Genomic DNA, 26,707 nt, shown 5'->3' with positions numbered 1-26,707 from the left:
TATTTATTTCTGCTCTTAATTTTTTTCTAAAAATAAGTGAAATACCATGATGGCATCTTCTTTTAGTACTATAAACTACTGTATGTTTTTAAACTTTATTTGAAAAAAATTTCAGCATTAGATAAAAGCTATATGGTTAGAGGAAAATGGTTCCCACAAATATCCATGCCATAATGTCAGAAGCCTCCAGCTGTTTATTTCAGTGCCTTCCAATCAAATTCCTACTTCCCTTCTACCTCCCTCCATTTTTTAAATGATTGTAATTTCTTTTGTGTAAATGTTTTATAGAGGTGCATACCATAAAATGCACAAATCTGAGTGTATACAACTCAACAAATTGACATGTATATATACTCATATAAGCATTCAGATCAAGATATCAAGCATTCTGAATAGACTCAGACACTGAGAAGTGACTAATGGTCACCATGTAGGAGGGGTTGGGGGACAAAGGAGCACAAAAACTCTCAAATCGCAGTATAAGTTGATCACAGGGGTAGCAGCACAGCATAGAGAATATAGCCAATGACTAAAACATCCTCCCACACCAACAGACAACATCTGCTCTTGTGAAGGTGAGTATTCAACAACATAGGCAACTGTTGAACCACTGTGCCACAGATCTGATCCCCCTACCTCCTCCACTCTTGTCTGCTTTTTGGTCTTTCAGGGGCTTAGATGTACAGTATCTATGCCCTGTTTTTTAATCTTTCCCAAATGTATAGTGCCCTCCCAGTAGGACAATATTGCAAAACACTAGGATGCCAAATATTCACAACTAAGAATGATAAGAATTATTCATTAAATACATAGCTATCAAAATATAAAGAAGAAAAATTTTAAAAGATACTCCAATTTTAATAAGATCCTGTGTACACACATGTATTTACTACTTAAAGCAGCACTTCAAAAAATTACTATAATTCAAATTTTGAAAACCAGAAAATCTAGTTATCTTCCTGCCCTAACCATGCTCTAGCCAAACCATCCGATGTTTTCTTTATATTTCTTCTGCACAAGTTACTTTTGCCTTCAAATTCTTGATGTTGGATTTCATCCTACTGGCTTCAGGCATCTCTGTTCTTTCTTAATATATTATGTCCCTCCTTTTCCTAACTTTGGGTTTCATTTGTTCTTCTTTTTCCATTTCTTTAGTTGTGAGTTTAGACTGTTTGTGATTGTTCTCATTTCTTGAGATAGGCCTGAATTGCTATGTACTTCCCTCTTTGAACAGCTTTTGCAACATCCCACAACTGTTGTATTTGTTTTCATTTGTCTCTATGTATTGCTTGACTTCTGTTTTGATTTCTTTATTGATCCATTGATTACTTAGAAGCATGTGGTTTAGCCTCCATGTGTTTGTGGGGGTTTTTTTGTTTTCTTTATGTAATTTATTTCTAGTTTCATAACATTGTAATCTGAAAAGATGCTTGATACAATTACAGTCTTTTTGAATTTATTGAGGCTCTTTTTGTGGGCTAGCATATGATGTTGTCTAGAGAACATTCAGTGTACACTTGAGAAAAATGTGGATGGTTCTGTAGATATCTGTTAAGTCTATGTATCTAATTTATTGTTCAGTGCCTGTTTTCTTTATTCTGTCTGGTTGATGTGTCCATTGATATAAGTGGTATATTAAAGTTGCCTAATGTGATTTGAGTTGTACTGTATTTCTCCCTTTAGTTCTGTTAGTATTTGTTTTTCATATTTGGGTGCTCCTATGTTGAGAACATAGATAATTATAATGTTATATATCCTCTTGTTGGATTGACCCCTTTATCATTATGTAATGTCTTTCTTTGTCTCTTGTTACTATCTTTGTTTTTAAGTCATTTTATCTGATGTGAGTACTGGACTCTTGCTTTTTTCTCCCTATTATTTGCATAAAATATTTTTTTCCATACCTTCACTTTCAGTCTGTGTATATCTTTAGGTCTAAAATTAGTCTCTGGAAGGCAGCATATACATCTTGTTTCTTTTTTTTGCCTTTGGACAAAGAAGGTTTAAATTCACATAGGTAATATGTCAAAATGGACCAACAGGTGATACAGTGCCACACAAATACAATATTTTTAAGTCTTGGAGCTTCATTACTTTGAGTCTATGATTTACTGATCTGTCCACATGTATTTGTTTTTGTTTTTGTTTTTTAATTAAGGCATTATTGATATACACTTTTATGAAGGTTTCACATGAAAAAACAATCTGGCTACTACATTTACCCATTTTATCAAGTCCCTACCCATACTCCAATGCAGTCACTGTCCATCAGTGTAGTAAGATGCCACAGATTCACACTTTGCCTTCTCTGTGCTACACTGTCTTGCCCATGACCCCCACACCATATGTACTAAACATAATATCTGTCAATCCCCTTTTCCCTCTCTCCCAACACACGCTCCCACATGCCTCCCCTTTGGTAACCACTGGTCTCTTCTTGGAGTCTGTGAGTCTGCTGCTATTTTGTTCCTTCAGTTTTGCTTCATTGTTATACTCCACAAATGAGAGAAATCATTTTGCACTTGTCTTTCTTAGCATGGCTTATTTCACTACTCAACATAATATCCTCCAGCTACATCCATGTTGTTGCAAATAGTATGATTTGTTTCTTTCTTATGGTTGAATAGTATTCTATTCTGTATATGTACCACATCTTCTTAATCTATTCATCTACTGATGGACACTTAGGTTGCTTCCATTTCTTGGCTATTGTAAATAGTGCTGCAATTAACATAGGGGTGCATATGTCTTCTTGAATCTGAGAAGTTGTATTCTTTGGGTAAATTCCAAGAAGTGGGATTCCTGGGTCAAATGGTACTTCTATTCTTAGTTTTTTGAGGAACCTCCATATTGCTTGCCACAGTGGTTGAACAGGCTTACATTCCCACCAGCAGTGTAGGAGGGTTCCCCTTTCTCCACATTCTCACCAGCACTTGTTGTTCTTAAGTCTTTTTTATGCTGGCCATCCTAGAGGGTGTGAGGTGATATCTCACTGTGGTTTTAATGTGCATTTCCCTGATGATTAGAGATGTGGAGCATCTTTTTCATGTACCTGTTGGCCATCTGAATTTCTTCTTGGGACAATTGTCTCTTCATATCCTCTGCTCATTTTTTAATTGGGTTATTTGCTTTTTGTATGTTGAGGCATGTGAGTTCTTTATTTTGGATGTTAACCCCTTATCAGATATGTGGTTTATAAATATATTCTCCCATACTGTAGAATGCCTTTTGTTCTCTTGATGGTGTCCTTTGCCATACAGAGAAGCCTTTTAGTTTCATGGAGACCCATGTGTTCATTTTTGCCTTTGTTTCCCTTTCTCAAGGAGATGCATTCAGGAAGAAGTTGCACATGTTTACATTCAGGAGATTTTTGCCTATATTGTCTTCTGAAAGTTTTATGGTTTCATGACTTACATTCAGGTCTTTTGTCCATTTTGAGTTTACTTTGGTAAAACCACTATGGGTTAAACAATAATCCAGTTTCATTCTCTTGCATGTAGCTGTCCTGTTTTGCCAACACCAGTTGTTGAAGATGCTGTCATTTCCCCATTGTATGTCCATGGCTCCTTTATCATATATTAATTGACCATATATGCTTGAGTTTATATCTGGACTCTCTAGTCTATTCCATTTGTCTATTGTTCTGTTCTTGTGCCAGTACCAAATTATCTTGATTACTGTGTCTTTGTAGTAAAGCTTCAAGTAGGGAGCATAATCCCCCCAACTTTATTCTTCCTTTTCAGGATTGCTTTGGCTATTCAGGGTATTCTGTCGTTCCATATGAATTTTATGATATGCTCTAGTTCATTGAAGAATGCTGTTGATATTTTCATAGGAATTGCATTGAATCTGTAGATTGCTTTAGGCAGGATGGCATTTTAACAATATTAGTTCTTCCTATCAATGAACATGGGATGTGTTTCCATTTATTGGTATCTTCTTTAATTTCTCTCATGAGTGTCTGTAGTTCTCAGGGCATACGTGTTTCACTCCCTTGGTTAGGTTTATTCCTAGGTATTTTATTCTTTTGGATGCAATTGTGAATGGAATTGTTTTTCTGATTATTCTTTCTGCTAGTTCATCATTAGTGTATAGGAATGCAAGAGATTGCTCTGTATTAATTTTGTATCCTGCAACTTTGATGAATTCAGATATAGTTCTAGTAGATTTGGAGTGTATTCTTCAGGGTTTTTTATGTACAATATCATATCATCTAAAAACAGTGATAGTTTACCTTCTTCCTTATCAATCTGGATGACCTTTATTTCTTGTGTTGTCTAATTGGTGTGGCGAGGACCTCCAGAACTATGTTGAATAAAAGTGCAGGGAGTGGACATCCTTGCCTGGTTCCCAATCTTAAAGGAAAGGCTTTCAGCTTCTCACTGTTAAATATGTTGGCTGTGGGTTTGTCATATATGGCTTTTATTATGTTGAGGTACTTGCCCTCTATACCAGTTTTGTTGAGTTTTATCATGAATAGATGTTGTATTTTGTCAAATGCTTTTCTGGCATCTATGGGTTTTTGTCCTTCTTTCTGTAGATGTGGTGGATGATGTTGATGGCTTTTCTAATATTGTACCACCCTTGCATCCCTGGAATAAATCCTACTTGATCATGGTAGATGATCTTTTTTATCTGTTTTTGAATTTGGATTGCTAATATTTTGTTGAGTATTTCTGCATGTATGTTCATCAGGTATATTGGTCTGTAATTTTCTTTTTTGTGGTATCTTTGCCTGGTTTTGGTATTAGAGTGATGCTGGCCTCATAGAATTAGTTTGGAAGTATTCAGTCTTGTAATTTTAGGAAAACTTTAAGGAGGATGGGTATTAGGTCTTCAGTAAGTTTTTGATAAAATTCATCAGTAAAGCAATCTTGTTCAGGAGTTTTGTTCTTAGGTAGTTTTTTTATTACCAATTCAGTTTTGTTCTTGGTAATTGGTCTGTTCAGATTTTCAGTTTCTTTCTGGGTCAGTCTTGTAAGGTTGTATTTTTCTACAAAATTGTCCATTTTTCTAGGTTATGCAGTTTGTTAGCATATAATTTTTCATAATATTCTCTAATAATTCTTTGTATTTCTGTGGTTTCCATAGTGATTTTTCCTATCTCATTTCTGATTCTGATTGTGTAGATACTCTTTTTTCCTTGATAAGTCTGCCTACAGGTTTATCTATTTTGTTTATTGTCTTGAAGAACCAGTTCTTGCTTTCATTGATTCTATTTTTTTATTATTCTTGATTTTATTTATTTCTGCTCTAATTGTTATTATGTCCCTCCTTCTGCTGACATTGGGCCTCATTTGTTCTTTTTCTAGTTTTGTTATTTGTGAGTTTAGACTGTTCATATGGGATTGTTCTTCTTTCCTGAGGTAGGCCTGTATTGCAATATACTTCTCTCTTAGCACCGCCTTCGCTGTGTCCCACAGTTTTTGTGGTGTTGAATTATTGTTGTCATTTGTTTCCATATATTGCTTGATCTTTGTTTTAATTTGGTCATTGATCGATTATTTAAGAGCATGTTGTGAAGCTTTCATGTGTTTTTGGTATTTTTTGTTTTCTTTGTGTAATTTATTTCTACTTTCATACCTTCCTGATCTCAGAAGCTGGTTGGTACAATTTCAGTCTTTCAAATTACTGAGGCTCTTTTTGTGGCCTAGTGTATTATCTATTCTTGAAAATGTTCCATGTGCACTTGAGAAGAATGTGTATCCTACTGCTTTTGGGTATAGAGTTCTGTATATGTCTGTTAGGTCCATCTGTTCTAATATGTTGTTCAGTGCCACTGTGTCCTTACTTATTTTCTGTCTGGCTGATCTGTCCTTTGGAGTGAGTGGAGTGTAGAAGTCTCCTAGAATGAATGCATTGCATTCTATTTGCTGCATTAATTCTGTTAGTATTTGTTTCACATATGTAGGTGCTCATGTGTTGGGGACATAGATATTTATAATGGTTACATCCTCTTGTTGGAGTGACCCCTTTATCATTATGTAATATCCTTCTTGGTCTCGTTATTTGTTTGTTTTGAAGTCTATTTTGTCTGATCCAAGTACTGCAACTCCTGCTTTTTTCTTCCTGTTAGTTGCATGAGATATCTTTTTCCATCCCTTCACTTTTAGTCTGTGTATGTCTTTGGGTTTAAAGTGAGTCTCTTGTAGGCAGCATATAGATGTGTTTTGTTTTTTTATACATTCAGTGACTCTATGTCTTTTGCTTGGTGCATTCAGATGATTTACATTTAGGATGATTATTGATAGGTGTATACTTATTGCCATTGCAGACTTTACATTCGTGGTTACCAAGCTTCAAGGTTAACTTCCTTACTGTCTAAGAGTATAATTTAAGTCCCTTAGTATGCTATTACAAACACGATCAATAGGTTCTTTTTTTCTCCACCTTTTTCATCCTGCTCCATTCCCCACACAATAGGTATCATATTCTTCACTCTCTCTCCATCCCTCAACTCACCCTGGGGGCAGTTGAACCAATTTTGCATTTTCTTAGCAATTTTAACCATTCTACTTTCTTGACTGTGGTTTTATTAACTCTGGTGACAGCTACTAAACCTTAGAAACACTTCCATTTATAGTAGTCCCATCAAAATACACTATACCAATGGTTTATGGTAAATTCTCTTAGCTTTTGCTTATCTAGAAATTGTTTATTCCCTCCTTCAAATTTAAATGATAATCTTGCCAGATAAAGTATTCTTGGTTCAAGGCCCTTCTGCTTCATTGCATTAAATACATCATGCCACTCCCTTCTGGCCTGTAAGGTTTCTGCTGAGAAGTCTGCCGTTAGCCTGATGGGCTTTCCTTTGTATGTGGTCTTATTTCTCTCTATGGCTACTTTTAATATTCTGTTCTTATCCTTGATCTTTGCCATTTTAAATATGATATGTCTTGGTGTTGTCTTCTTTGGGTACCTTGTGCTGGGAGTTCTGTGCACCTCCCCTGAGAGACTACCTACTTCCCCAGATTGGGGGACTTTTCAGTAATTGCCTACTCAAAGATACTTTCTATCCATTTTTCTCTCTCTTCCTCTTCTGGTACCCCTATAATATGAATGTTGTTCTGCTTCGTTTGGTCACACAGTTCTCTCAATATTCTTTCATTCTTAGAGATTATTTTTTCTCTCTGTGCTTCAGCTTTTTTGTATTCCTCTTCTCTAATTTCTATTTCTTTTATCATCTCCTCCACTGTATCTAGCCTACTTTGAAAACCTTCACTGGGGCTTTTTTTTTCAATATGGCGGCATGAGTAGGGTGGTGGAAATCTCCTCCCAAAACCATATATATTTTGAAGATGCAGCATATACAACTATTCCTGAAAGAGTGACCAGAAGATACAGTACATAAATCAGCTACGTCTGCGAGAGCCCAACATCTCACAGAAAAGGGTAGGATACAAAGCTGTAACCTGGCAGGACCCGAGCACCTACCCCAGCTCACCGGTGGGAGGAGGGGGATCAGAGTGGGTAGGGAGTGGAAGCACAGGGCTGCTAAATAACCCTGGGAGCATAGACACACATTGCATGGTGCACTGGATATTGGACAAGTGGAAAAGCAAGGTCCAAGATTAAACTGCGAAGAAATTCACACAGCCGGCTGCCCTGGGAAAAAAAGAAAAGCAGGTGCTTTAGATTTAAAGGGACAAGGATTTAACAGGTGGACAAAACCATCCTAGCCCACTCAGCCCAGCAGGCTGGAAACTTAAAGGAACTCCAGGTGCCTAAGCCCCTGGGTGACAATTGCCCCTTGTGGCAATAAGCAGCCTGCCATTCCTTCCCCCCCAACTGGCACTGCAAGCAAACTGGGTGACCCGCCATTGCTGCCGAAAACCTGGGGATCAGCCCCACCTACAGCAACCACACAGCTTAGCACAAGAGGCTTCTACCTGCGCACAGCTGACAGGCCCAGAGGTTGCTTACTGAGCGCCATTGACCAGCACATTTAGCGGAGACTGGCGCAGAATCCAGGATGCACAGAGGGGATTTGTTCTCACAGTAGAACATGCCCCACTCACCTGCAATCCCACCAGTGCCCTAGGCCGTTCCGAGGGCCACCCTGTTCATGGCAGCTTAGGGGAATAACCCAGAGGCTGCTCTGTAAGCACAGTTGACTGGCACAAACAGCGGCGACAGGCAAGGCGACCGCCAACCAGAAAGGGACTTTGTTCTTCCAGCTGACATAGGCGCTACTTGCCAGCAATCATTCCCATCACCATGAAAGGCAGAAGAACCTTGTTCAGTCCAAAATCCCTCAAGCACCAGAGAAAGGGCTTGGTGAGACTGAAATCACCAATCTTCCTAGAAAATTCAAAATGAAAGTCATAACCATGCTGATGGAGCTACACAGAAATACCCAAGAATTAAGGGATGAATTCAGATGGGAGATAAAAGAAATGAAACAAACAATGGAAATATTTAAGAGTAGACTGGATGAGGTGGAAGAGACCGTTAATTAATAGAAACCAGAGAACAAGAATACAGAGAAGCTGAGGCAAAGAGATAAAAGGATCTCTAGGAATGAAAGAATATTAAGAGAACCGTGTGACCAATTGAAACAGAAAAATATTCACATTATAGGGGTACCAGAAGAAGAAGAGAGAGAAAAAAGGGATAGAAAGTGTGTTTGAAGAAATAATTGCTGAAAACTTCTCCAAGCTGGGGAAGGAAATAGTCTCTCAGACCATGGAAGTCCACAGATCTCCCAACACAGCGGACCCAAGGAGGACAACACCAAGACATATAATAATTAAAAAGGCAAAGATCAAAGACAAGGACAGTGTATTAAAAGCAGCCAGAGAGAGAAAAAAGATCACCTACAATGCAAAACCCCTCAGGCTATTGTCAGACTTCTCACCAGAAACCTTACAGGCCAGAAGAGAATGGTATGATATATTCAATGCAATGAAACAGAAGGAAGGACCTCAAACCAAGAATACTATATCCAGCAAGATTAACATTTAAATTTGAAGGAGGGATTAAACGATTCCCAGATTAGCAAAAGTTGAGGGAATTTACCTCCCACAAACCATCTCTGCAATATATTTTAAAGGGACTGCTCCAGACGGGAGTATGCCTAAGGCTAAATAGCTATCAAAAGAGGAAGTAAAAACACAGCAAAGAAAGTAGACCAACCAAATACTAACTAAAGGCAAAATAAAATCAACTCCACAAAATCACTCATGGGAAACAAAGAGTACAGAATAAAACGCCTAGCATATAAAGAGTGGAGGAGGAGGAATAAGAGAGAGAAATAGAGAATCATCAGGCTGTTTTTATAACAGCATAATAAGTGAGTTAAGTTAGATGGTTCGATAGTAAAGGAGCTGCCCTTGAACCTATGGTAACGAGGAATCCAAAGCCTACAATGGCAAGAAGTAAATATCTACCAATAATCACCCTAAATGCAAATGGACTGAATTAACCAATCAAAAGACAAAGAGTAATAGACTGGATAAAAAGGCAAGGCCTATCTGTATGCTGATGACAAGAGATTCACTTCAAACCCAAAGACATACACAGACTGAAAGTGAAGAGATGCAAAAAGATATTTCATGCAAACAACAAGGAGAAAAAAGTAGGTGTTGTAGTACTTCTATCAGACAAAACAGACTTGAAAACAAAGTAACAAGAGATAAAGAAGGACATAACATAATAATAAAGGGGCCAATCCAACAAGTTGATATAACCATTATAAATATCTATGCACCCAACACAGTAGCACCTATATATATGAAATAAATACTAACAGAAATAAAACGGGAAATAAAATGCAATGCATTCATTTTAGGAGACTTCAACCACCACCCACTCCAAAGGACAGATCAACTAGACTTAAAATAAGTAAGGACACAGAGGCTCTGAACAACACCCTAGAACAGATGGAACTAACAAACATCCACAGAATTCTACACCAGTAAGCAACAGGATACATATTCTTAAGAGCACATGGTACATTTTCCAGAACAGACCACGTACTGGGCCACAAAAGAGCCTCAGAAAATTAAAAAGTGAAATTCTACCAACCAGCTTCTCAGAACACAAAGGTATAAAACTAGAAATAATGTGTACAACGTAAACAAAAAGGCTCATGAACACATGGAGGCATAACAACATGCTCCTAAATAATCAATGGATTAATGATCAAATTAAAACAGAGATCAAGGAATATATGGAGACAAATGAAAACAACAGCACAACGCCCAGCTTCTGTGGTATGCAGCGAAGGCAGTTCTAAGAGGCAAGTATATTGCTATCCAGGCCTATTTAAAGAAGGAAGAACAATCCCAAATGAGTAGTCAAAATCACAATTATTGAAACTGGAAAAAGAAAAGCTAATGAGACCCAATGTCAGCAGAAGGGGGGACATACCAAAGATCAGAGAAGAAATAAATAATATTGAGAAGAATAAAAGAATAGAAAAAATTAAAGAAACCTAGAGCTGGTTTTTTGAGAAAATAAGCAAAATAGGTAAACCCCAAGGCAGACTTATTAATAAAAAAAAGAGAATCTACACACATAAACAGAATCAGAAATGAGAAAGGAAAAAAATCACAATGGACACCACAGAAATACAAAGAAATATTACAGAATACTGTGAAAATCTATGTGCTAACAAAATGGATAAACTAGAAGAAATGGGCAACTTTGTTGAAAAATACAACCTTCCAAGACTGACCCAGAAAGAAACACAAAATCTAAATAGACCAATTACCATCAGTGAAATTGAATTGGTAATCAAAAAACTACCCAAGAACAAAGCTCCCAGACCAGATGGATTCACCACTAAATTTTGTCAAACATTTAAAGAATACATAATACCCATTCTCCTTAAAGTTTTCCAAAAAATAAAAGAGGAGGGAATACTTCCAAACTCATTGTATGAAGCCAGCATCACCCTAATACCAAAACCAGGCAAAAACACCACAAAAACAGAAAAGTACAGACCAATATCCCTGATGAACATAGATGCAGAAATACTCAACAAACTATTAGCAAACCAAATTCAAAAATACATCAAGAGGATCATACACCATAATGAATAGGATTCATCCCAGGGATGCAAGGATGGTACAACATAGAAAATCCCTCAACATCACCCACCACATCAATAAAAAAGGACAAATACCACATAATCATTTCCATAGATGCTCAGAAAGCATTCGACAAAATTTAACATCCATTCATGATAAAAACTCTGAACAAAATGGGTACAGAAAGCAAGTACCTCAGCATAATAAAGTCCATATATGAGAAACCCACAGCCAATATCATACTTAACAGCAAGAAGCTTAGAGCTTTTCCTCTAAGATCAGGAACAAGACAAGGATGCCTACTCTCCCTCCTTTTATTCAATGTAGTATTGGAGGTCCTAGCCTTGGCAATCAGACAACACAAAGAAATAAAAGGCATCCAAATTGGTAAGGAAGAAGTCAGTCTTTCACTGTTTGATGATGAGATGATATTGTACATAAAAAACCCTAAAGACTCCACTCCAAAACTACTGGAACTAATACCTGAATTCAGCAAATTGCAGGATACAAAATTAATACACAGAAATCTGTGGCATTCCTATACACTAACAATGAACTAGCAGAATGAGAAATCAGGATAACCAATTCTATTTATAACTGCATCAAAAAGAATAAAATACCTAGGAATAAACCTAACCAAGGAAGTGAAAGATCTATACCCTGAAAAGTACAAGACACTCTTAGGAGAAATTAAAGAGGACACTAACAAATGGAAATTCATCCCATGCTTTTGGTTAGGATGAATTAATATTGTCAAAATGGCCATCCTGCTTAAAGTAATCCACAGATTCAATGCAATCCCTATCAAAATACCATTTTCTTCAACAAACTGGCACAAATAGTTCTAAAATTCATATGGAACCACAAAAGACCCCGAATAGCTAAAGCAGTCATGAGAGGTAAGAAGAAAGCAGGAGGGATCTCTCTTCCCGACTTCAAGCTCTAAAACAAAGCCAGAGTAATCAAGACAATTTGTTAGTGACAAAAAACAGACCCACTGACCAGTGGAACAGAATAGAGTCCAGATATTAACCCAAACATATATGGCTAATTAACATATGATAAAGGTGTCATGGATATACAATGGGGAAATGACAGCCTCCTGAATAACTGCTGTTGGCAAAATTGGACAGCTACATGTAAGAGAATGAAACTGGATCACTGTCTATCCCCATACACAAAAGTAAACTCGAAATGCATCAAAGACCTGAATGTAAGTCATGAAAGTATAAAACTCTTTAGAGGAAAACATAGGAAAACTCTCTTGAATATAAAGATGAACAACTTATTCATGAACATATCTCCTTGGGCAAGGGAAACAAAAGTAAAACTGAACAAGTGGGACTATGTCAAGCCAAAAACTTCTGTACAGCAGAGGAGACCGTAAGTAGAACAAAAAGGTATCCTACCGAATGGGAGAATATATTCATAAATGACATACCTGATGAGGGATTGACATCCAAAATATATAAAGAGCTTACACATCTGAACAAAGAAAAGCAAATAACCCAATTAAAAAATGGTCAGAAGATCTGAACAGACACTTCTCTAAAGAAGAAATTCACATGGCCAACAGTCACATGAATAGATGCTCCGCATTGCTAATCATCAGAGAACTGCAAATTAAAACCACAATGACATACCACCAGTTAGGATGGCCACTATCCAAAAGACAAACAACAACAAATGGTGGCAAGGATGTAGAGAAAGTGGGACCATCCTAATCTGATGGAGGTAATGTAAATTAATTCAACTTGTGGAAAGCAGTATGGAGGTTTCTCAAAAATTTCAAAGTAGAAATACCATTTGACTCAGGAATTCCACTCCTAGGAATTTACTCTAAGAATACAGCAGGCCAGTTTCAAAAAGACAGATGCACCCCTATGTTTATGGCAGTGCTATTTACAATAGCCAAGAAATAGAAGCAACCTAAATGTCCATCAGTAGATGAATGGATAAAGAATGTGTGGTACATATACACAATGGAATATTATTCAGCCATAAGAAGAAAACAGGTCCTACCATTTGCAATAACATGGATCAAGCTAGAGGATATTATGTTCTGTGAAGTAAGCCAGGCAGAGAGAGACAAGTATCAAATGATTTCACTCATCTGTGGTGTTTAAGAACAGCAACAAAAAAACTGAAGGAACAAAACATCAGCAGACTCACAGAACCCAACAATGGACTAACAGTTACCAAAAGGAAAGAAACTGGGGAGGATGTGTGGGAAGGGAGGGATAATGGGAAAAGGGGGCATTATGGTTAACACACATAATATAGTGGGGGGGGCACGGGGAAGACAGTATAGCACAGAGAAGACAGGTAGTGATTTTATAGCATCTCACTTCACTGATGGACAGTGACTGTAATGCAGCATATGGTGAGGACTTGATAATGGGGGGAATCTAGTAACCACAGTGTTGCTCATGTAATTGTATATTAATGGTACCCAAATTAAAAATAAATAAATAAATGTTAATAGAATAAAAACAAAAAATAAAATAAAACCTTCCATTGTATGTTTCATATCTGATACTGTGTTCCATAATGATTGGATCTCCAACCAGAATTCATTCCTGAGTTCTTGAATATTTTTCTACACCTCTATGAGCATGTTTATGATTTTTATTTTGAAATCTCTTTCAGGAAAATTTATGAAATAAGTTTCATTTGTCTCTTTTTTTGGTCTCTGTAGAATTTTGCTTTGAACCAGGTTCCTTTGACGTTTCATATTTGTATGTGGAGCCCTCTAGTGCCCAGAAGCTCTACTCTCTGGAGCTGCTCAGCCCTTGGAGCAGTACCAGGGGTGGCAGGGGAGCGGTGTTGCTGCCTAGGGCTTGGAAAGAACTGTTTCTTGGTTCCCGGCTGCTATGTCTGTCTTCACTTCCAAAACCAGTTGGCTGAGCACACAGGTATATAAGCCTCTATGCTTTGCATTTGTTGCTACTGTATGCTAGGCTTCCCTCTGGCTTGCCTGTCGCCAGGGGAGGGTTTTCTGGTTTGGAAGCCAGGTGCAAGCTGGCCACGAGGAAGGCACAGCAGGTTGCATATCACAGAAGGTGCCCTGGAACTGGTACCCAGCCAGGGGGCTGGAGCGCCTGAAGATCACAAAAGTTACCAACCTGCTGGGCAGAGTGCACCCAGACAATTTTGTCTACCTTTTCTTTCTCCTGAGCACTAAGCTTTGTGCATTCCTTACCCCTTTAGAAGCCCTCTCACTGTTAGGAAGTCTGTCAGACTGCCTGCCTTTCTTTTGTCCCAGAGCAGCTGGATATAGATCCCTGTTTTCCACAAGCGGCTGCAATCTCAGTCTCTCCAGGTATTCTGCCTATCTTAGCTTTCCAACCCCTCTAATCACCAAACACCATGCACTGTAGGTTTGTTCTCCCAGAGCAGATCTTCAGAGCTAGGTGTTCAGAAGTCCCAGGCTTCCACCCCCTCCCCTCTCTGTTTCTCTTCCTCTACCAGTGAGCTGAGGTCGGGGAAGGGCTTGGGTCCCGCTGAGTCTTGGCTTTGGTATGTTATCCTGTTCCATGAGCTCTGTTCTTTTCTCCAGGTGTATGCAGTCTGGCACAGCCACCTTTCCTGTTGCTTTTTCAGGATTAGTTATATTAATTATATTTTTGTATTATATGCGGTTTTAGGGGGAAGCCTCTATCTTACCTCTCACACCACCATCTTTAATCCTAGATCTTGTTTCTTTATCCATTCTGCCACCCTGTATCTTCTTTCTTTTTCTTGGTATCATTAATCTACAATTATATGAGGAACATTGTTTACTAGACTCCCTCCATCACCAAGTCTCCCCCACGTACCCCATTACAGTAACTGTCCATCACTGTAGTAAGATGTTGTAAAATCACCACTTGTCTTCTCTGTGTTGTACAGCTGTTCCTGTGGGCCCCTGCAACATTATACATGCCAATCATAATGCACCCTTTCTTCCCTCCCTATTATCCCTCCCTTCCCACCCATCTTCCCCAGTCCCTTTCCCTTTGGTAACTGTTAGTCCATTCTTGGGTTCTGTGAGTCTGCTGCTGTGTTTTTCCTTCAGTTTTTTTCTTTGTTCTTATACTCCATGTATGAGTGAAATCATTTGGTACTTGTCTTTCTCTGCCTGGCTTATTTCACTGAGCATAATACTCTCTAACTCCATCCATGTTGTTGCAAATGGTAGGATTTGTTTTCTTCTTATGGCTAAATAATATTCCATTTGTGTATATGTACCACATCTTCTTTATCCATTCATCTACTGATGGACACGTAGGCTGCTTCCATTTCTTGGCTATTATAAATAGTGCTGTGATAAACAAGGGCGCCTATGTCTTTTTCTGGGCTGCTGCATTCTTAGGGTAAATTCCTGGGAGTGGGATTCCTGGGTCAAATGGTATTTCTATTTTGGGTTTTTTGAGGAACTTCCATACTGCTTTCCACAATGGTTGAACTACTTTAGATTCCCACCAGCAGTGTAGGAGGGTTCCGCTTTCTCCACAACCTCACCAACATTTGTTGTTGTTTGTCTTTTGGATGGTGGCGATCCTTACTGGTGTGAGGTGATATCTCATTGTGGTTTTAATTTGCATTTCTCTGATGACTACTGATGTGGAGCATCTTTTCATGTGTCTGTTGATCATCTGAATTTCTTCTTTGGAAAACTGTGTGTTCAGCTCCTCTGACCATTTTTTAATTGAATTATTTGCTTTCTGTTTGTTGAGGTGGATATATTTTGGATGTCAACCGTTTATTGGTTCTGTCATTTATGAATATATTCTCCCATACTGTAGGATGCCTTTTGTTCTATTCGTGGTGTCCTTTGCTGTACAGAAGCTTTTCAGCTTGATATAGTCCCACTTGTTCATTTTTGCTTTTGTTTCCCTTGCCCGGGGAAATATGTTCTTGAGGAAGTCAGTCACGTTTATGTCCAAGAGATTTTTGCCTATGTTTTTTTCTGGAGATTTATGGTTTCATGACTTACATTCAGGTCTTTGATCCATTTTGAATTTACTTTTGTGTATGGGGTTAGACAATGATCCGGTTTCATTCTCTTACATGTAGCTGTCCAGTTTTGCCAACATCAGCTGTTGAAGAGGCTATCATTTCCCCATTGCATGTCCATGGCTCCTTTATCTTGTATTAATTGACCAAATATGTTTGGGTTAATATCTGGACTCTCTGTTCTGTTCCACTGGTCTGTGGGTCTATTCTTGTGCAACACCAAATTTTCTTAATTACTGTGGCTTTGTAGTAGAACTTGATGTTGGGGAGCGAGATTCCCCCTGCTTTGTTCTTCCTTCTCAGGATTGCTTTGGCTATTTGGGGTCTTTTGTGGTTCCATACGAATTTTAAAACTGTTTGTTCCAGTTCATTGAAGAATGCTTTTGGTATTTTGATAGGGAATGCATTGAATCTGTAGATTGCTTTAGGCAGGATGACCATTTTGACAATATTAATTTTTCCTAGCCAAGAACATGGGATGAGTTTCCATTTGTTAGTGTCCCCTTTAATATCTCTTAAGAGTATCATGTAGTTTTCAGGGTATAGGTCTTTCACTTCCTTGGTTAGGTTTATTCCTAGGTATTTTATTCTTTTTGATGCAATTGTGAATAGAATTGTGTTCCTGATTTCTCTTTCTGCTAGTTCATTGTTAGTGTATAGGAAAGCAACAGATTTCTGTGTATTAATTTTGTATCCTGCAACTTTGCTGAATTCAGATATTTTTTCTAGTAGTTTTGGCATGGAGTCTTTAGGGATTTTTATGAACAATATTATGTCATCTGCAAATAGTGACAGCGCCCTATATCTTTTGATTGGTCCATTCAGGCCATTTACATTTAAGGTAGTTATTGATAAGTATGTACTTGCTGTGATTTTATTAATTGTTTTATGTTTCCTTTTGTAGTTCTCTGTGTTCCTTTCTTCCTCATGCTCTGCTTATGTTACTTGATGGTTTTCCTTAATGGTGTGATTATATTTCTTTTCTTAAATGTTTTGTGTATCTATTACAGTGTTTATGTTTGTGTTTACCTTAAAGTTTATAGTTTTCTAACTATGTAACAGTCTAAAGTTGATGGTTGCTCTGTTTTGAACACAATGTAAAAGTAATTCGTTTGCATTCTTCTCCATCCTCTACACTTATTTTATTAGATGTCATAATCTGCATTTTTATGTACTCCTTCACTGATATTTGTGTATAGTTGATTTTATTACCTTTCGTTTTTCACTTCATACTGCTCAGTAAACAGTTGATCTCCTACCTATCCTGTGGGTTTTCTTTTTTTTTTTTAATTAAGTTATCATTGATACACCCTTTTATGAAGGTTTCACATGATAAATATTGTGGTTACTGCATTCACCCATATTATCACATCCCCCCCATACCCTATTGAAGTCACTGTCCATCAGTATAGTAAGATGCCACAGAGTCACTGCTTGTCTTCTCTGTGCTACACTGTCTTCCCTATGACCCTCCACACACCATGTGTATTAATCATAATGTCCCTCAATCCCCTTCTCCCTCCCTCTCCTCCCACCCTCCCTGACCTCTGCCCTTTGGTAACCACTAGTCCCTTCTTGGAGTCTGTGAGTCCACTGCTGTTTTGTTCCTTCAGTTTTGCTTTGTTGTTACACTCAACAAATGAGCAAAATTATTTGGTAGTTGTCTTTCTCTGCCTGGCTTATGTCAATCAGCATAATACCCTCTAGCTCCATCCATGTTGTTTGCAAATAGTAGTGTTTGTTTTCTTCTTATGGCTAAATAGTATTCCATTGTGTACATGTTCCACATCTTCTTTATCTGTTCATTTACTGATTGACACTTAGGTTGCTTCCATATCTTTGCTATTGTAAGTAGTGCTGCAGTAAACTTCTTGTGGGTTTATTTTCACTAATGAAAAATATTTAGGCCTGTGAAGATTTCTGTCTACAGAAGTCCCTTTGACATACCCCATTAGGCCAGTTTAGTGGTGGTGAATTCTTTTAACTTATCAGGGAAACTTTTAATTGCTCTTTCAATACTCAGTGATAACCTTGCTCAGTAGAAGACTCTTGGTTGTAGGTTCTTTTTCAGTACATTAAATATTTCATGCCATTCCATTCCGACCTGTAAAGTTTTTGCTGAGAAATCTGCTGATAGCCTTATGGGATTTCCCTTATACGTAGCTGTCTGCCTCTCTCTTGTTGCTTTTAATACTTTCTTTATCTTTAATCTTTGCTATTTAAATTACTATATGTCTTGGTGTCATCTTCTTGGGATTTCTTTTATTAGGGGCTCTCTTTGTTTCCAGTACCTGGGTATCTGTTTCTTTACCTAGATAGGGAAAGTTTTTAGGAATTATTTCTTCAAAAAGATTTTCTACCCCTTGTCTCTTTGTTCTTCTGATACCCCTATTATTCAAATATTTTTTCTTTGTAGTTGTCAGATCCTCTCATGTTTACAGATTGTTTTTTTGCACTGTTTCTCAGCTTCATTGTGTTCATGTTCTCTAATTTCCATCTCATTGACTGTCTCCTTTACTTGCAGCAATCTATTATTCATTCCTTCCGTTGTATTTTTCATTTCTGTTACTGTGTTCTTCAGCTATGAGTGGCTCTTTTTCGCACTTTCTATCTTTTTGTTGAGGTTCTCTCTGAGATCATCAATATTTTTTCCCTGTTCAGTGAACATCTTTGTGGCTCTTTTAAATCTTTATCAAGAAGATTGGGAATCTCCATTTCATTTAGCCCTTTTTCTTGTGTCTTATCCTTTTCTTCTGTTTGGAACATATTTCTCTGCCTTCTCCTTTTGTCTGGGTTTCTGTGTCTCTTCCTTTGTATTAGAGCCAAAGACTCTTTGCTCACCCGTGCCTGGTTATCTTCTGTAGTGGAGCCTCAGTTGCTGTTGCTGAGCTATGGGCTGGGCCACCTTTCTGCTTGTCTGTAGGCAGTCGCTGATCTCCATCAGCAGTGAATGACAGCTCACCTCAGTGGGCTCGTTGTGAGCCTAGCAACTGCACTTCTGCTGGGATCCTTCTGGGAGGGTTGGGTGTGGAGGCTGCACAGGTGAGAGCACTGCAAGGTGAGCTGCCAGCAAGGGGCATATTTGGGGCTGGCTCCCACTAGCACCCAACCAGTTGGCCTGAGGGAGGGCTGGGGAAGCAACATCTACCTGTCCTTTCTTCTCCAGAGAGACCTCCCTACATCCCCCACCCTTGTGGCCAATCTTCCTGCTGCTAGTAAATCTTTAAAACTTTTGCCTTTGTCTTGGGTCTCAGTGGGACTGGCAGGGCATGCCTGTCCTCCACAAGTAAGAGGGGTCTCAGCTTCTCAGCTCCAACTCTTCCTGGTTTTTAGCCCCATTTATCACGAAAGCCCAATGCAATGTGGACTCATGTTCCCAGAGCAGATCTCCAGATCCAAGTGTGCAGGATTCCTGGGTGCATCTCCTCCCTGCTCCATTCCTTTTCCTCCCACTTGTGGGCTAGGATGAGGGAAGAGCTTGCACCCTGATCAACTGTGGCTCTGCCACTTAACCCTTATCTGTGTGGCCTTTCCTTCATCATCAGTGTATATGATATGGTCTGTTCTGCAGTCTTCAAGTCATTTTCAGGATTAGTTGTATTTGCTATAGTTGCTTCCTTGATGTGTATGTAGAAGGAAGTTTCCACCTTGCTTTCCTATTCCACTGTCTTTTTCCCAATCCCATTCCAGTTTCTTTCTTTTCCACAGAATTGTTGTTAACAAGTTTGAGGTTATCCTTTCCATGCATTTTTATTATCATACATACACAATGAACATTTACTTATATATATAGCCTTTTTAAAAAAAAAATCAAATCACTCCGTCTTTATCTATAGTTCTACAACCTACCATTTTTTTAATGTCTTACAAACATTTCTGTCAGTATATATAGGTAGTTATACTTTATTCATTTCTATAACTGCATAATATTGTATAGATTCATGGGTAATACTTTAGTGAACACTTTTTTAGAAATATTTTTGTGTATAGTTACAGGATTTCAGTAGACTAGAAACTGTTAAATCAAAGGGGATGACTATTTAAAAATTTTTAATACAGGTAAATGGCCATCCAAAAAATATTTTTAATCAATTCACACTACCATCAAGAGTATATCATGGAGCCCTTTTCTTCACATGTTTACTAAAACTGGATATTATCGGTTTGATTAATAACATTCTAACAAATGAGAGAAAGATCTGATTGTAGTTTGGATATTCTTAGTCAGCATTGACAGTGAATATTTCTTTTTGTGAATGTTATAAACTTACATGTTTCTGTGAATTGCTAGATCCAGTACTTTACCTATTTTTCTTATAATTTGACAGTATAATTAATACATAAGAGCCTTTCATTTGGTGTAGATTTTAATTTTCTATCAGATACATACAGGTTTTTACTCAGTGACTGTATTTGAATTTTCATTAGTGTTGTTTATTGTACTGAGATTTAAAATTTTTATTTAATCATATCAGTTAATATTTTCATTTATGGGTTCTTTGATATTTTATTTAAGAAGGTTTTCTCTCCCCCTGTCATAAAACTATACCTCTCTATATTTTGCATTTTCCAGATTTTGATTTCGTTTTGCTTTTAGATGTAGCCTAGTTAGAATACACCTGGAATTTGTTTCTCTATTTGGTGTGAGTAGCAAAAAGGGTTATACACAGGATCTGCTTTAAAGAATGAGACTTAAAATGTACAGCATCCTTTCTAGATAGTGTCTGATAGATACTATACGAAATCAAAACAATGTATTTTATATAGTAATTCCACCTCAGGAATTTTAGAAGTTATCTTAAACATTTAGTTATAGTGCATTAAGATTTAGTTTTAAGAAAATGTATTGCAACACTATTTCTCATACTTAAAAATTACAAATAATCTAAATTCCCCATTTTAGGAGCTTGTTTAAATAAATTATGGTTAATTCAGTGTAATACTATGCTGTAGAAAATATAATGTCATGGGGAATTATTTTCACTGTAGCAGAAGAAGCAGGTTAAATAACTCCTCAGTTTATTTTTAATTATAAATATGAGAGGGAGGGAAGTTAGTAGGATTTATACAAGATTTTCTAAATTATTATACCTGGGTGGTAGAATTTTTCTCTCTTGAACATGTAACTTTTATTGCACAAGTGACTAAAATGATAAATTTATTTCAGTTAAAGTAAATGTTAAGTCTGTCAAAGATTATATCACCAGATGAAAGCCCTTAAAACATAGGGGTTTTGCTTACTGTAAGACCCTAATGAGCTTATTAATATTTTCCCTTCTTTTTCCATTGTCAAATGATTATTATAAATTAAAGCAAGTTTATATTTATTGGATAAGCTTAAATTGTTAGTAGTTCAGTCAAGTAATTTAGCTCCAATGGAAATAATCCTACCATGAATGAAACTTCAGTAAAATCAGTGGTGTTTTTAGATACATACTTCCAGCAGCTTGTTTGTCACTCCTTTTTCCTTCTGTGCTATGTATATGTGTAAACAATATGTCACAAATAGCTGTGTATATAAAAAACATATATTCTATTAATACAAGTTAATTATATGTTAAATTAATATTTCAACTTTAGGTTGGACACCACTGCATGAAGCTTGCAATGTTGGATATTATGATGTTGCTAAGATACTTATAGCAGCTGGAGCAGATGTTAACACACAAGGATTAGATGATGACACTCCACTCCATGATTCTGCTAGTAGTGGGCACAGAGATGTAAGTATGATAAAAAAAATCAGTAATATACATTTTCAAAATAAACTGAACCCATTTCACATTTTAGCCATACCATCTTGTGTCATATTTCATTCGTAGCCTGATCAGCTCATTAATATTTTATTTTCCCTTTTTTTTACTTACTAACTGCTAATTCCTATTATAGTCAGATTTAGCATTATCTTTGAATAAAATCTGTTTTATTTGATAATTAAACAGGTTGGCAAACATTTCAAGGCCATTCTGTTGTCAGATAACTGGGTGTAGTGTAGAATAAAAGTTTTACAGTGTCATGCTGTCTTTTTTTGTTTGACTTGTTAATATTTAATGATCATTCTACATATAACATCTATTCCTGCATTTTAGCTGATATTATTTAACATTTATAATTGATTTATATATTGAATATATTTTTATTAGTATACTTAATATGTTCAGATGCCGTTAAGTGTATAATAATAAAAATATAATCAAACATGATTATGTTTGCTTACAAATTAATGGCATCTTCATGTTTAATTTGTTTTGATGTAATACTACAAACCATGCTAGGTTTTAAATGCTATTTGCATTTTCAGTGTCTGGCATTTGATATCAAAGGTAAATCAGTCTTTGTTGTAATGAAGCTCATGTTCAAGTATGTTTAATGCTTAATTCCACTGTAACCTATTCACAAGCAAAAGCATATCAGCACTATTAGTAGTAGTTCTGAAGTGGGATTTTGTTTTTCAAAAAAAAATTTTTTTTTTACTTATTATTTTTATCAAAGAATAATTGCACAAGGTTTAGAAAGTTGAAAAGTACTGTTCAGGTTATAAAGATAACTGCAGATTCCCTCACATCTCTGCTCACTTCCCAGTACCTTTCGCCAAAATTAACTGTTGTAGGTATTTATTCTAGTACTTACCTCTGTAATAAGATGAAAACTGTTTGTTTTGCTTTTTAATTTTTAGTCATTATTTATTGACCTCCTGCAAAGAATTTTTTTAAATGATTGCTGCTCAGAAACTCACATTTTGTAATTGTATTTTGGACTTTTTAAATTTTTATTGCCTGGGTTAATAGATTGTCTTGTTCTTTGTTATTTAGTTTTCCATACATCTGTTCTTATTCTTCCCTACTGTCTTTGACATAACTCTAAAAATGCCTCTAATTAAGGCCAAACACATTGGTCAGTTCACTATTTTTGAGAACCCCTCTGGGATTTTGCATATCCTTATATACAAGATACCTTCTCTAACCAGGACTCTTTAAATCTGTAGCATAGATGCTATCATGGCCTATCCCTACCATTAATTCCATGTGGAATTCTCACAGTCTTTCCATGAGATTTCCTGTTTCTGGGTGTCCATTTTAACTCTCTGAGGATATTAATTAAATGATTTGGTCTGCTTCCTGTATGGTCATAGATTTCCCCAAGATTCTTCATGTTATTGCTCTATTGGATATATTTTTCAAGTTAGAGATCTTCTTCATATTTAAATGAAGATCCAAAAACCCTGCTTGATAAGATGTGTGATGTATAGAGCTTGTTGACTGGTAGGCGTCTCTGCACAGTGTCTACAGGACAAGAATGCTGTTTTGTTTGAAGTCTCCTAAATGTTAATATTTGTAGGTTCTTCCCTTGGAACAGGTAGTTTCTCCAGAAATACCCTACTGTCCTGTCTGGATGGCATAAGATTGTTTTCCAGCCTTCTAGAAGCCAAGCAGGGGAAGAGTTTTTATATGACAGTGGTGAGGGGAAACTATGAACTCATTCTGTCTGAGAAAACTTTTATTTAATCCTCCTGATTTAAGTACTGTAAAACTGTTCTCCACTGTGCTGGTACGTAAACCTAGAAAGTTATTCTTATTTTGAGAATAAACCTCTTTTCTCCAAAGATGGAGAAGGCGTATTCAACTGGCTGTGAGGGTTGGAGAAAGGAATTATAGTCATTTTAATTATTACTTCTCTGGTACCTCTCAAAGGCCTGCAAAGTTTGATCAGTTACATGACCACCATATGCCAGGGCTGTTAGTACTCCATCTCATGGTCAGCCAACATGTAATACAACCGCAAAATCCTGTTTTAGTTTTTAGAGTTTGCTTCTAGGACCACTCTCAATAGCATCTGCTGTAGTTGGGTACCTTAGGATTCTGAGACAGAAATTTGCAGGTGATTGCAGAGGCAAAAGGAGGAGCAACATGTTCTAGGAACAATACCTGTAACAATGTGACAGCAGCAGGATAAGACAAAGTGAGAAGCTGAACTGTGGAGCAGCTGCAACAAAGGCCTCAGTCAAGCTCACAGGGAGTTCTTGATACTAGGATGCCCTTCCCAGGTGTTCTGAATTGAGGTAAGAGGGCTAGGGCTTTGTGCCCCCACATGGGGCACAGTTATTAGATGCAAGCTGCTGACAGCAAGGAGGCATAACCCTTAAGTGAAGCTACTACCTTTGGCCATGGCAGGGCCTGGTGAGGAGCTCAGCTGTAAGTTGTAAGCAAGCAATACTCAGAAATTGGGGGAGTGTGTATCTTGGTCCAGAAGAGGGGATCTGAGCAATGCACTACATCCACTATACACTTAAAGCTTCTGCATTATACTCTTACCTGTTCCTGTTGATCAATTTGCAGATGCCTCTCAGCTCCAATCCACAGTATAGGTTGGTGCATAGAAACATACAACATTTCCCTGCTTCTAGTAAACATGCAGATCTCTTTCCATGACCACTCTCCCTCCTTGCTTTGATACCAGCAGAAAATCCAATCAACCTTTCACACAGGTTTCTCCAGGAAGAGTCAAACCCTGGCCTGTGTGAACCCCAAACTCTAGACATTTAGGTACAGGTTTATTTTCATGGTGACCTCAAGCCCAAGTACCCCTCTGTTGATGTAAGATTAGGAAATTTCCTTAAAAAAAATTACCTCATACGTTGTTTTTTTTGTTGAATAGACTAGTGATAGTGGGAGAAGTAAAGGATCTACAAAATATTTGGATATCTTTTATCAAGTCTGGCAACATATGCAGCATTTCTCTTTAAACTGGATGAACACTCTGTCTTGACTGCCATCACATTTAATATCTTTCTATATTCTGCATTCCATGAAGCCTATAATTTCTCTGTTTGAAGCTCTCTGCCATAAATAACATTTTCTTTGAAGAATATTTCAATAATCTGCATGGAAGTGTACACAGTTCTTTTACACCTTTATTGTAAATGAAGATAAAATTGCCCATTAATCTAAACATTTGGAATTACTGAAATTTTTCATACTAAGATTTAGTGATGTAATGTCACATAAATTATATTTTATCTGAGGTTCTTGTACCTTTTCATTTTCAGGTACTTGCATTTGTCTATCTTTTTTGAGTCAATAGACTCCAGTGAATTTTTCTCAAAGTCAAATAACTTAATGTGAAGAATCAGGTGACAATAATGGATTTTAGATTCTACAGTAAAAAATGTACTGACCATTCACATGACAGTATAGTGACGGGTGTGAAGCTAAATATTATGAATAACTTGTCCTTCATGATCATTTATTTTGTGTTATTTTGTGGACTACATTGTATAATCTTCTCATAGCAATATTTGTGTGTTTTCGCTATGAAATAAGATGCGTTTCAAATACTTTGTATGAATTTATTCTTTTACTCATCACAATAAGAGAAGAACCTTCCAGTGTCTCTTGTTAATGCTGTATGACCTATTATATTCTAACACCCTCAGTCTCTCCCAGAGTATAGAGAAGCAATGACACAAGAGGTCCCGCTCTTCCAAGATACTGCTGGCATATACTCTAAATTAGTATGAGTCCAAATTAAGGAGCTAACAGGGATAAAAAATGTCAATGTCTTTATAAAATAAAAATGAGATAATGCTTCATTAATCTGAACGAGTTGTTAATCAATACACTGTCTCTACTCTCTAGTGAATAAGATAGAGCATGCTTTGTAATATGCTAGATTGTGCGAGATTGGATTTGATATCATCTCATACCTTTCTGCTGGAAAATCCTTTTTTTCTCTCTCTTTAACAGCAAACATTCTCTGCCCTCATTTCTTTTTGACACACAACAAAAATTTTAATGTCAAGTTGCCTGTCTTTTAAAAGACATTTTACTTTAGTTGAGGAAAAAATGGAATTTGGAGCAGAAGATACGAATTCAATTTTGGCTTGGCAAGGTTACCAACTTTGTCATTGTGAACAAGTTACTTCTTTCCTTTGAACCTCCATTTCCTCATCTTTAAGTTACATACCTTTCTAAAGTGGACATTGTGAAGAAAAAAAGAGACACTGTATGTAAATGCATCTTGACATCTATAATGTTATAGAAATGTTAGTTGTAAAAGATTAAAGGGCTACCTTTATAATGCTGTATTTTAAACATGCTCAAGTATTTTAGAAACCAAAAATGCTATTTTGCATAGTTACATTTTTCTGTAAGGTATTCTTCATGATCTCAAGTTATAGTTTTGAAGAAAATTTTAGCCTTATAAATGTTATTTTTCCTAACTGGTCCGTCCTTACCACCAGACAAGATTGCATATACCTATATGATAGCACTTGGTACATCATTTTTTACTGACATATTTGTCTGTCTCCTGCAGTGTACTGTGAGTACCATATATACAGATTTTTTGTATTATTTTGTGTTAGTGACATATGAAGCACTTAATATATTGCAAATGGATGCATGTGGAGGTACATGGATGGATGAGTGAATAAGACTGAGTATAGGCAGAATGCTAAAGACTTGATCCAGAAGGCCTGAAAATATATAGGGTTCATTTCCCTTTCCACTGAATTTATCAGAAACTGATTTATTTTCTGGTGTTGTATTTTAAATACTGTACTTCTTGCCGCCCCTTTTAAAACACTATTGACAGTTTATCAAAGGTGAATACTTTTCTTTCAAATATGATATATAAAGATTTCCTGGTTTCTAAGTGTAATATTAAAGAATTGTGCC

General features: G+C 36.9%; 1 protein-coding gene across 3 annotated transcripts in view; it reads left to right on the top strand.

Annotated features, from left to right (window-relative positions):
• The window catches only part of ANKRD12 (ankyrin repeat domain 12), a 182,188-nt gene that overhangs the window by 100,757 nt on the left and 54,724 nt on the right, over positions 1-26,707 (top strand). For all 3 annotated transcript variants that reach the window (XM_037008382.2, XM_037008384.2, XM_037008380.2), the window contains one exon: positions 21,612-21,754. In XM_037008382.2, coding sequence (XP_036864277.2) covers positions 21,612-21,754 — 143 coding nt within the window. The remainder of the gene's footprint in view (positions 1-21,611; positions 21,755-26,707) is intronic.

Source organism: Manis javanica, chromosome 9, assembly GCF_040802235.1.
Source record: "Manis javanica isolate MJ-LG chromosome 9, MJ_LKY, whole genome shotgun sequence".
Lineage (NCBI taxonomy): Eukaryota > Metazoa > Chordata > Mammalia > Pholidota > Manidae > Manis > Manis javanica.
Note: the sequence above shows the minus strand (reverse complement) of the source record. Positions and strands in the feature narration are given on the sequence as shown.